The 13294-nt window shown below is 36.2% G+C and overlaps 1 protein-coding gene across 2 annotated transcripts; it reads left to right on the forward strand.

Moving 5' to 3' along the window:
• Positions 1-904: 904 nt before the first annotated feature.
• LOC121086333 lies at positions 905-11429 on the forward strand. 2 transcript variants are annotated; one of them, XM_040589949.1, is made up of 3 exons: positions 905-1503; positions 6338-7265; positions 8895-11429. In XM_040589949.1, the coding sequence occupies exons 2-3, from the start codon at positions 6384-6386 to the stop codon at positions 8952-8954; spliced, it is 942 nt and encodes a 313-aa protein (XP_040445883.1). In that variant the 5' UTR covers positions 905-1503; positions 6338-6383; the 3' UTR covers positions 8955-11429. The 2 variants fall into 2 exon arrangements, with proteins under 2 accessions (XP_040445883.1, XP_040445882.1); XM_040589948.1 differs by having other exon boundaries at positions 907-1503; positions 6338-11429.
• Positions 11430-13294: the final 1865 nt, after the last annotated feature.

The following is a 13294-nucleotide window of genomic DNA, read 5'->3' on the forward strand; positions in this document are numbered from 1 at the left end:
CTACCAGCTTTATCCCAGTTTCTCACAAACAGTTTGGAAGAATTACTGTAAATAAAAGGAAAGCAATCTACTCAGTCCAAAAAACAAACTATGCTAAGATGATTGAAACTGAAATCTGTACAGGAAGTTTGGAAACCACATTTCACAGAGCCACTGAACTACTAAAGAGTTGTTCTGTAGCACCGCTACTTTACAAAGAACATGAACCTTCAACCTGAAAGTTCAACCTGAAAGCTGAAATGTCTCTGGGCCACTGCTGCAACCCAAGACCCTCCATACACATGTCTAGATTAAAAAAGTTATTTGGAGCCATAGTACTAACCTTCAGGTAGAAACGCAGGCCTAGCACTGAAATATTTTCTCCAGGTAACCCACAACTCCACTGTGAAATCTAGACTCATACATGTTTGTCTATTTCTTTGAAGTGTTCGGGTTCTTTCCAGATGTTTTTTCAATAATGATTGTTAAATACATTAAATGCAACAAGTAAGATGCCATGAAAACGGAGAGCACTGATTAAACACTGGTCACAAATTAATCTTCTCAGCCTATGAAAGCCACCACAGATTACTAAAAGATTACAATAAAAATGTTCTTCCCCATGTGCTGGTATGCTACCAATGCATTCCAGACAGAAAGGCTGCATGCACTAAAAAAAAAAAAAAAAACAACCACCAAAAACAACCTAATAATGAGCCAACCCTTTCCTTCTCATTTGTATCTGAGGTTTTAAGAACACTATTCAACATAGTCACTAAGACTGATGCTGTGCCAGACCCAAAACATACTACAAACTCACAATTTTGTCTTTTAACACCTCATGGTCATTGCAGAGCATCTGGAAAATAAGTTATTGCATGTGTACAATACTGGGAGCATTCCAAGAGCCAGGACCTATGGAAAAATAGAAATACATGATTTTTAAGAGGAATCTTAATATTTTTGACACGCACTACTTGTGTCAAGTTTTTGCCTTGTTAAGCAAGGGGCCTTGTTTGGCATTTATTCAGTAGGCTTTTCCTTTTCCAGCCCTCTAGCACTTAAAACAGCACACTAGAAAAAAAAATGTAATTGCAAAGGCTAGCCAATGCACATAGGATTACTTCACAAACAGGAAAAAAGAAATCCACTGGATGGCCTCAGATACTTAGAAATGGCAGGGACAAACACTACTTTTCTGTTCTAAAATATCTCAGTGCAGAGGATAATTTGAACTTTAGTCACATGATGAAACCATAGGTTTGCTAAACATGCAACGTGTATGGTGTGAATGACTTAAACCAAGTTCCTGTTTCCTTTTGAGAACTGTATGTTTTTGTAGTCAGCAAGCGTCTGGATTTTTCATCGTGATGTACAGCAGCTAAAGAAGTTATTGTAATACATACACTCTACTTTCTACATAAATAAAAAGGGCTATATGCTCCAAACTATAATTATATTTCATCTGACTATTCACAGTGAAAGTCTCAGCCCGTTGTATCTGTGGAGCATTTTCTTGAAAGGGTAAGTGCTTTACATTACTTTGAATATGCAATGTTTTATTCATCACAAGAGGCTCAAACTGTGAAGCTAAAGTTTAAGGTTTTAGTTTTCTCTTCTTTAACATGATTTGAACTAAAGTAAAATACTGTATCTGGGAAACACTCAGAAAGCTAAAATTTATAATAAACCTGAAATTTATAATAAAGCTAAGCATTAAACTGAGAAAATGTGAAGACTGTTTTTCAGTAAGTACTTAACTCCCATTAAACTGATGATAGCTAGATGATGAAATACTGTTCAGCGGTCTGGACAAGACTCTCCAACCGTTGCCTAAAAGTAGTCTTTTAAAGGACAGATATTGTTGAATAATCCTAACAACACAGCAGGAATTGTACAGGACAGGAAACATGTCAGCAATGCTGCTTGAAGATTATGTTCAGTTACTGCCGATTAATTTACATTCTGGAAAAGTAAATGGTTTCGGTTTCTCAGAAACTGATAGTTTTTCAGAAGCTAAGAGTAGTATTTCTTAAATCTTAAATTACTTAAATCTTTACAACCTCAAATAGTTGCCCAAGTGTAGGAATTTTGACATTACAAGAAAGATTAATATAGTATTTGACATTTCAGTCTTTCATATACTGCAGACTGACCCCACCTTTTAATTTGGCAGATGTAGTACAGACAGAAAGGACAAATTCACCCCCCCAAATTATGTGTGGTATTTTCATGGGTTAGTGCAGGATGTGCCCACCAAGAGCAGAATTTCACAAGGAATATTATGTGTATTACTTTATGACTGGATGAAAGAATATTTTCCTTCTAAAGACTGGTGAGAGAGTGCAGAAAGACTGCCCTGCTAAACCTTTTAGAGAGGAAGAGTTCTGACTGCCAAGGAGAAACTCCCCATTTTAGAAGCTCTTCTTTCTAGACTTCAAATAAACAAACATTTCCTTGAAACCAAGCTCTCCATTTGCAAGAGTTAACCATCTAAGTGGTGACAGGGGACCACCAAAAACAATGAAATCTTAGAGACTAGGTCTTCTCAATACTCAGAAGTAGTCTTTTCACAACTTGCTATTTTTAAACTGCCTTCTGAACACTATGATCATTTGCTTAGGTCTGCCTGCTGGAAGTGAAGGATAACATTTTGCTGTGCTTCAGAAATAAAAGTCTAACTTACTTGCTTTAACTGCTGACACAGACCTCAGAGTCAATCATAGCGGGGAAACAAGGCCAGAAAGAAGAAAAAAAAAAAAAAAGAAAGAAAGAAAAAAGTGAGGCCACATGAAGTTAAGGAATGATTCAAAACATGCAAATGATGGCCAATTAAAACAAAGTGTGGGGGAGAAGTAAAGAAGGGACAAAATACTGGAGCATAACAATACAAGGAAAGACAATGCAAGTAGCATATTACAAATTTTCCTTATTAATTAACCTAAGGGGAAACAGGAATAGGCCTGGCTTCTACCATAGTTTCAATATATGTGAGCTTTGACACAATATTACTCTCAGTTAGTAGTGCATAAATAGAAATGACAAAGTCAGCTTACATCATAATATTTTGTGAGAAAAAAAAATTATTCAGGTCTAGAGGTGTTTCCACTCTAAGCTGACAGATTCCATTAAAAGAGTAAAGGACTTGGGGGCCCCCACCAAATAGAGCATAAACATTACATGCATTTTAAAACAAAATGTATGCCCCTGCAGTAAACCCAGAAACCAGACAAGAACTGAGGGAATACCAGATTTTCTCACAGCAGAGGGAAATGACATCATAAATTCCTTATTTTTTTAATGATGGAAACTCAAAGTACTTTGACAAAAAAATGTGGTTGGCTGCATGGAGATTCTGAAATAAAAGATGTGAAAAATGAACCATCCTCCAATGCTCTGCTGCTCCAATGGAACATATCTTTTTATTTTAAATTAAATTCATATTACCAAAAGTCTATAAACATTTGCAAATATGTTCATCTTACTACAGCAAAAATTGTGAGCTCCTTCACCCCATTATTATTCTAAGCATACATTTACTTTAGTATAAGGAATGAATGCTTTGGGAATGTTTTAAAACTATAAAGGCTTACAATTTCTAAGAGTTGCTTTATATGATAGATGGGCACCTTACAGTCATAAGGCTCTCTAAAGCTATCCATTCTAATGTAAACAAAATGTATAGAGAGGTTATGCCATCTGTGACTATATTCAATCAGTCAGCTGCAGAGGCTGCAAAGGAGTCACTTTTCTGACAGGGTCCAATTTATAATCTCAGCTAGAAAACCCTAATGCAGCAACTTCATGAGGTGATGAGCAATGTATCTTGTAAAATGGTATATATCCTCAAATTTCACTAAAATAGTTATGAAGAGACAAAATACTGCAAATAAGAGTAGTAGGATAAGGTCATAAGTCAGAAATATGTATCTAGGTATGACCATGTTGCAGAGAAGGTAAATAAATATGCCTAATGCTTCTGCAGCCACCTGCACATGAGACTTTCCTATCACAATCTGAACTCAAAATCACCATTTGCTTTCTTTCAAATACTTAGTGAGACACCAAAACCAAGCAAGAAAATAGTCTGACATTATCACTGTGATCTTATTTTTTATTAAAGCAGAGTAAAAACTTCTAGGAATCAATTAAGGGGGAAAAATGTCTACAGTGTTAACTTGAATCTTATTTGCAAATACTTGTTCATATCTAACCATCTATTTTTAAGATTCAAAATTACATTGACTCAACTTGCTTCAGATGCTACTGCCAGTTTTGTCCATCAATGCCTTCCTACATTGTGTACTCCAGCTTAGAGGTTAGAACACAGCCAGTGTCCGACCAGACAACTTTTCCCCTCCTGTGAGGGTACCTGCAACACAAAAAAAACCCTTCCCTGGGTGCATCAGTCCTTGTAGTGGAATCTCTCCAAAAATAACCTTTGCTAGAAAGGAAGAAACTCTGTCTTTAAAAGGGGGCAAAGAACACTGCCGAATCAGAACATAACTCCACGGGTTTATATAAATGAAATTATAATTATACAAGATTATATACACACTTAATCAAAGCCACTTTGATAAGTCAACTTTTCTAATTAAAACCAGTATTAGAATTCCAATTTTTAGGAGAGATTAGAAATATCAGAAATATGAAGTAGAGTCAGAGGTAACAACCATAAATGAACTGTCAAACAGTATTAAGACACTGACTTATCTATAATGAATACCGCTTAAAAACATTAATGCATCTTTATGAACTTCTACCCATTTAAAGTTACTTTCACTTTAAGAGTTAATATCACTAGAATCCCTTTATGGAAAATGCATTATTTACAACTAAGTATATCACTCTTGTTACTAATATAACTGTATAGAAACTTCTATAAGGAGAGCTTCACTGCTCTGTCTTTACCTGCTGTACTGTATGTACATCACTTGTACAGACCAGCTTTGTGTGCAATGGAACAAAATAAAAACATCAAACTACCACAAAACTGAAATCCTTGTCAATAATGGACTTTTTTTCCCCTGAAAACATTCTACACTGTAAAAGTGCCTTCATGTTTAATTTTTTTTCAGTACTGAGTACCATGCTTAAATCAGACATTCAAAATTCATTAGCAATAGCGGGTTCATTATCTTATGTTTAAAGAAATGTATCCTTTGTAACTAAGAATGTGTTATTTTCTGCATCAATCAGTACAAGGTACACAAATTTTCTTTTAGAAATTGAGTTAATTATGCTTTTACGTGTTCTGTAAAATTTATATATCCATATCTATTACACTTAGGTTTTCATGAGCTCTTCTTATATTCTCCTACAAAGCCTTTTGGCTTAAAAAAGGATCCTTCAAGCATTTAGATGGTAGCAAAATTATTATATCAACTTATCATAGTCATTACAGCTAACAGCCTATCCATATTACCCTTAAAATTCTCTATTTTCAGGAATTTATAACTCAGCTGTAAAAAATGTTCCTTGCTAAAACTTTGTCAATAGGCCTATAATGCCCTGGTAATCATTTTCTCAAATTCGAGCATGCAGAAGAGCATTATTTTTTCCAGTTTTACGCAACAGCTACATCTAAAAGTGACAGTATTATTAATGTATAAAGATGTTTTAGTATGAAAGCAGTTTTGTTCACAACAGTTCTTAAACATTCACATTAATTTTATATGGGCTCCTCAGTACAGACTGCAGTTATGAAAGGCTTTTTTTCATAACAGAAAAGAAGCAAAACTAAAACAAAAAGGAATGTGACTTTTGCCTCATATTGTGATTATCTTTGCATTTTCCTTCAGTATGCAGTGTGAGCCTTGAGACTGTCCGCTGGGTTCAAATTATACAAAATTCCCACCCTTGGCACAATACAGTGAAGCTATTTTGTGGCTGTAGCTGCAGCCCACACGCTGCAGTTGCCCTGCATATTGCCTTACCCTTTTCTGGCAAGATGGTGAGGAAAAGGGGCTCCACCTAACCACAGAACCAACTCCTCCTTCATCCACCAAGCGGCCAGCTCTCCCATTTATTCTGCAGGCAACATGAGTGAGATGAATCTTAGCTGTTGGCTGCAAGGCTGTGCTGCAGTTTAAGTCTTGCCTGCATCAAGTGAGAGAAAGGGGGCAGCGGTGAAAGCAGGAGCCAAGGGAGGAAAAAAAAAAGCAAGCCGATTTCTGTGGCTAAAAATATGCCAGTTACCTTGAAATTAACATAGGAACATCAAATCCATCAAAAAAATTACTACATTTATTCTGAACAAATGGTTCATGCTCCTGACTGCACATAACATTTAATGCACAAATTAGAGACATTAAAAACTGTACTTTATAACCTGCTTCACCTGCCTTTCCCATTTCAGCTTCAAACTCCACTGAAAAGGAAATAAGCAGAGTGTCAAAGGAAGGATGTCTTCTCACAACATGACATGGATCAGCTACCCAAGCAAGAACTTGGCTTTCATCTCCCCAGAGGAAATTGAAGCCTTCATTGCTTCTCAAAACATCATATCAAGACTTATGCACTGTTACATTGCCTTTTTTGTACCAACAGGATTAATAGCTGGCATATGTATTTTGATCATTTTCATAAAGAAATATTTGCAGTACAAAGTCATAGAAAACTTAGACTTACTTCTTCTGCACTTCACCATCAGTAATATTATAATGATTTTTTTGTCATTTACTGTCATTACTAGACCTGACTATTTAAAAGCAACCCACCTTACATGTAACATACTATCATTTTTTTTCAACTTCAGTTATTTCAGTTCTCGGTATGTTTTGATTTTGATACTTCTCGTACTATTACTCAAGAGATTTCCATCAAGGACTGCTCTCAGCAAAGCAACCCAAAGACCCATATTGTGTGTTGGATTTGTACTTACATATGCCTTCTGTTTGTCACTGACTGAGGCAGTACTGGTTGGCACGGATAACTATCACTTGGAAACAGACTGCCAGTTAGATCCATTATTTGCATGGCCTGAATATGAGATCATTAAATTCACCTTTGGATTTGGAATCCCATCATTTCTTCAGATACTCTGTTTTACTGTTCTCTTTGCTAAAGCAGCACCTGCTGAAGCTCCAGCCTTACAACAGCATATTCGTACTTACCCTGCTGTGTACACTATAAGCATAACAATATTTATATCCCACCTATTTTATAACCTTATGATTCTCTTCAGAACAACATTCAAATTACAGAAGAGCATTGGAACTCCAAAGAATGAGCTTGTGATGAATATTGCAGAAATAGTGTTGTTCTGCGAGAGCTGTGCTAGTTTGGTATTTATACTTTTTTTACATAAACCATCCAAGGATGAAATACTTAAAGTCATACAGAACTGCCGAAGGAAAAACACTGCCAACCATCACCTTGAAATACCAGTAACAACTATGACCCATGAAAGCAGATCTCAGTAATACCTGCTGTTCTGAAGAACTCTCAATCCACTTTTTTGTTTGTTTGTGGGTTTTGTTTTGGTTACTCACTTCTTCAAAAAAAGGGCAACTGTTCCTTCTTTAGAACCCAAACTTGGACTATCTTACTGCTAGCAATACTGGGGAAAAAAAAAAGATATTTAGTTCTAGTATTTGCAGTGATCTATAACAAAACATGTAGGGTCTGAAGTTGAGGGGGGCTTTTTGTTTGGTTGGCTTTTTTTACATTGCTTATTTTCTGCAAGTGTTACTTCAAAGCCAAGCAGAAAGAAAAGTACTGTTACCATAGAACTGTGCTTTAGTAATATTATCGATGCCCTGGCAAAGATGCAAACACAAACATAGCAGAAAGCAATTTTGAACAAAGGTAAAAATCTGCAGCCAAAGCATTTTCTCAGGTGTACTTCCTCTTTTGACTTCCTCCCCTACAAACTACTTATTTTTATAACATTGGTAAATTCCAGTAGCAGCAGCAATGAAGTATGGCTTAAGAATCCATCATAATCCTAAATAGTACGTGATACTATAAGCCTACTGTAACACTTGTTTATTTTTATATATATACACACACAGAAACTGAGTATTTCTTCCCTTTTTCCATTTTCCTCTTGTACTTTTTTTGGAAGCCTTAAGGTTTTTGTTTGAATTCTTGTGCCAGGAAAAAAAAATTCAAGTTAATGGAAATGCTGGTCCATAAAGGAAAGCTTTGGGTGTTTTGTGACACATTGAACTGGAAAGATCAACAAGATGGCTAATTAAAACTTTGTGCAAGAATGAAAGCTTTTTGTTAATGTACTGAGAGTCAACTTTGCATTAAGACTTACAGCAATTATTGATTTAAGCCATTCTTGATGAGTTCATTCAGAACTATGAAGTTGCATGCCTTGGAAGAGTCACATTCAGTAATACACTAACAAAAAAAAAGCCATCCCAGAACAGTGGAACTGAGGCATGTTTTTAAAAAAACAAACAAAAGCAGTGCCCCAATTTCAAACTGAAATCAGGGCTCTGCTGGAAACTAGATAGGAGCATTATATATTAGATGATAATTCATAAGTGGTGCAAAATGGGGGAAAAACCTGAATCAGAGATTAAAACAGCTGTGGTATAGGTAGCCCTGCAAAATCAGCAGCCAATTCAGGCTAAGAAGTAGGTGCGAAGTTTTAAATGCTGGCTTTGAACACATTGTTACTGTAACTAAATTTGGCCAGTAGCCATCCTAATACTTTGGCTTAGGTTTCAGCTTTTCCTCTCTCAGAGGTGGAAAGAACAGAAATAACAGGGAAGGCACAAAATTGTACTAGATATTGGATAAAGACTTAGACTTAGATTGCAATGTTATAAAAATCCAGTGATGTGATAAGGAAGGCTCAAGTGCCCTGAAGGGTTCTGAGAAAAGCCACTTTGATGCTTAAATATGGGCTTTTGCATGACACCCTGGTGCAAACAGAACTGATAGATTTTTTTTTTCAGTTACATGCTTTGGAAAGTCTTTCTGGCAGGGTCCAGATTTGCATGGAGTGCTGGTGCTAATCAGCATGGGCTGTTTAAGGCAGAGAAAAATAAGCACCAATTGATCAAGAGGCCCATCTTCTGCAAAAGAACAGCCAAGTGCATAAATGGAAGAATGAAGAACATTTTTTCAATAATAATATAGTGTATAGAACAAGTATCTAGATATATGGAACCTGTCTTAGACATCCAAGTCCTGAAATTTATGGACCACGACTGTATCACATGCAAATAAGGGGCAATATGTAGTCTCACTATGACTGTAAGGACCAAAATTTCTGCAAGACTTAAAAATCAACTGGTAAGATGTCTGCATTGCATTATGTCAGCCTGTTTTCCTGTTCAATTTTGTTCTGCTGCCAGCATGAACAGATGGATAATTAAAGAACACTACATATAAACAGACCATTATAGAACCTGGTCAGAAAGGAAATACGTAGATAAGAATCATCTCTTTGAGAACAAAAGCCAATTTCATACTTGTGAAAGGATTTCTCAGCTGGCATCAGAGGTTTTGTTTTGCACCTGAAAAGAGGAAGATAAAACAACATGGACTGAAGATCAGTCCTGCAGAAAGAAGTCTGAAGATACGAGTTGGAAAAGCCATACATCAATGGAAAAAGCTAACAGACTGAAGGAAAGAGTATGTCAGAAGATGCAAGCTCTTTATCCCAATTTAGACAAAATATAGTTTCAGCTGCGCCACAGTTCAGTAGGTTATTTTCTAGCATGGGAATTATGCACCGGAGATTTTACTTTATTCACTGCTTCCTTATATTTTATATTTGAGGATGAAAGAATAAATATTGTGTTGTTTCAACCCAGTCAGTAAATGTTGGCTCTCGTTAACACTGGCTGGGACCTGGAAACTGGTCTAATGGTGAGTGAATCACAGTAATACATCTGTAAGGACCCTGAGGGTTCCACGTGGGAGAAGGATGCTTCGTGGTCCTCTCAGCAAGCAGCTAAAGCAGAACCACAACCAAGTGTCTCAGAGAAATAAAACCTGTAGGGGCCTACTGTCAGATCTAGGATTTGGGAACGAGTACATTGTGTAAAGAATGAACTACTACGTGTAAGTCTGTGAGTACTCCTGGGTGTAGCATCTCACAGACAGCAGACAGAAGCAAATGAATGCACTCTGGTCTCTTCCCTGTCCATAGCTACTGCTGTGGGAAAAAACAGTATTTTCTGGATGGCTGGTTATATTGTCATAAAGAAATCTCTATGTACAATGAAAAAACTTTGTATCTGAATAGGAGAAAACAAAGGTAAACAGGAGAGAAGAGGTCGGAATATGCAAAATAATAATTCAAGTAGTTATGAATATACTTTATGAATACAGAAGTGTTTTGTTAAAACATTCTTGATAACATTACTCGAAGCTTACATTAAAATTCAGGACAATGAATGTGTAGTCCTAGAGAAAAATCTACTTGCATCCAGCTAGAGTATAAGAGCAAACACCCCATATGGAATAGGGGAAGGAACAGAAGCAGTCCCTAGAAGGCATTCTAAAATAGTCTGACATGAGCAAAAAACCAGCAGCTTTGGTTAAGATTAAAAGTAATAATTTTAAAATTATTAATAATTTGAAGAAGAATACTTTTAAGAACAAAAAATTTCCCTGCTCAGACTTTTTCCCCCCTATACCAGCAACATCTTTGCTGAACACTTACTTCTTCCAAGCTTCACCTAGTTTTGAACAGTATGTTCCAGAAGAAATAGAGCATATATTTTTATAGGCATGCTGTCAAAATTAACTAAAAGGATATACCGGAAAATTCAAAGAAGAATATTTTACTTCCGTACTGGTAATATTCGTATCTTTCTAAGACTTCGTCCTGCTTTTCAAAAAACCCTTCCATTCAGTAAAAGAAGAGAAATGAGCAGGCTGCTGAAGTTTAAGCATGAATTCCTGAGCTGGTAATACGTTTTGGAAAAGAACACATAGAGACTAAGGACTGATCTTTGCTGAACCAGCTGGCTCAAATTTGCTCTGATCCCACTGCAAAACAACATCTGAGCTAAAGAGAGACTGGATTTCACGTATTACTAAGCCTGGCCTTAGTTATATTCTGATTTCAAACTTACAGACCCTTGAAAGGGCTACAACATTATCTAGCATGATTTTGAGGTAACTGCAGAAGATTTGGGGTAAGGTGAAAGCTCAATTCAGCCAAAATAAGTACTCTGTATAATGTTTCCACCATGTATGTTGCACAACAAATCGAATCACTAATTGGCTAGAATAAAAGAATGCATTTTACTTCCACCATACAACTGTCTGGCAGAGGACTGCCAGACTCAACTACTAAAGTAAAAGTGATTGATGCTTTGCGATTTTTTTAACCGCATTTGGATAGAGCCTGAGATCCTATGATGAATCATCTTTAACTATACAACATTGTGGTCCAATTCTGTAAAATTTTTATGTTATCCCCCAAGAGTTTTGCAATATACACATTTAAGAAAAATAAAAGGTTTTTAGCAGAAGAGTTTGAATGGGTACAAGTGTTATTCCTGCAAAAGAAAAGGCTGAACTTTGCATTTTTCTTACTAAAAATAATTTTTCATTCTCAGAATTACTAGCAACTAAAAAACCTAAACATACAATACACTCTATCCAAGGTTTTCTGCAGGCACAGAATACAGTTAATTCCCACTCAAACTACATTTGATTATTTGCAAGAAACAAAGTTATTGGGGCTGGACAGGATAAAGTATGATGGTGCTCTAGAATAGGGTAATGGATGCAGACAGATGTCATTCAGTGGTTGATAAAAGGTCATAGGCAGTATTGATGCTAACAGAAAGATGAGAGAATTTGGAGGAGGAGATCAATTTACTTGCAAAACTTCAGGAACGTTACAACAGCATCTGTATTTCCTCTGGAGACAATTTCAGCAGAGATTCTTACACAAGTCTTATTTCTTCTTCATATGGTTATATTACACTATAGCATTCAGATAACAATTTTAATTTATGCTTCCTTCCTCTTCCATACAATACAGTACCTTACTTTTTTCAGCTTTATACACCCTGATCCTGATCTAATTTCCCCAAAACCCAACAGCTTCACACCCAACACACTTCCACACTTCTGAGAGTCCAACAGCTCTTACATCCTACAGGGCTTACCCTGCTTATCATCCCACTGGAGTGGCCTCCCACTCACACCTCCCACTTTCTTCCTCCTCAGCTTCCACCTCTTTGCAACACCATAGAGGTACGTATGTTGAAGTCTGTTAAATTACGTAGAATATCTTCTATTATACCCCACTTTAAGCCTCTTGGTATACCTAAGTACATCATAGACAATTACACTAGTATTCCTTAAAGATGCTATGGTGTTAGACATGTTTGAGATATACAGTGTTTTACAAGTTGACTACTACAGATGTAAAAGTAAGCTGCTAGGAAAACTTTACAAGCTGGATTGCTGAGGTCTGACATTATATGAATGCTATCACACTGGTTGCTTTCACACATGTTCTGAGCAACAATCAAGGTAAGGTACATACAGGTGCAACTACAATACTGTGTAACTTAATACTGCCACAACTGTGACTATTGGTCCTTAAGGCACTCCCTATAACATCACATGGAGTATCAGCAACTGACAGGGAAAGAGAAAGGGTACAATGTTCAGCAGCTGCTAAAATTAGTTTAAAGCATTTTCTGGAATATGGAAGTGATGAATAGTGAAATTAATTTATCTTAATAAGCAACGATAATTTGACTGCATAAACAAGAGCCTGAAGATGTTGTCATCTGTTTTAGGAAACAGAATTCAGAAGATTCATATGATCATCTTATAAAATATTTAGTGAAATACAGAACTCACTAATTAAAATATAATAACACTAGATTTGTCCTCTTATGCTTCGTAGTTCTGCTAGCAGGAAAAACAGCTGCTTCACGGGTCTTTCAAAAGAGAACTTCCTAACAATTCTGGAAGTATGACAAAGCAACTTATTTCTTATCATGAACTCAAACAAGAAAATTAGCACTCACAGTTAGACATTTTAATAGCAGATCAGCTGATATTCAGCTAGAAAAACCAAGGACAGTCAGACCAGCTGATTATTAAATCCAGGGCCCCATAATTACAAACAACTAACACCAAGAAGCTAACATTATTCATAAAGGAAAGTAAAAAATCCTTCTGGCCCTTACAAGATCAGTGAAAGCTCTGAAGGACAGAATTAAGTACAGCAAAACCACATGATCAACAAACAACAACAAAGACTCTTTATAATCCTGTTCTTTAGGACAGCAAAAAATTAAGACCTTCAAAGCTAGTATCACAAGATTTTTCTAACATTACAATTATTCCAATCCTAGAACGCAATCATTTT

The sequence above is a fragment of the Falco naumanni genome, chromosome 4 (assembly GCF_017639655.2).
Source record: "Falco naumanni isolate bFalNau1 chromosome 4, bFalNau1.pat, whole genome shotgun sequence".
Taxonomy (NCBI): Eukaryota; Metazoa; Chordata; class Aves; order Falconiformes; family Falconidae; genus Falco; species Falco naumanni.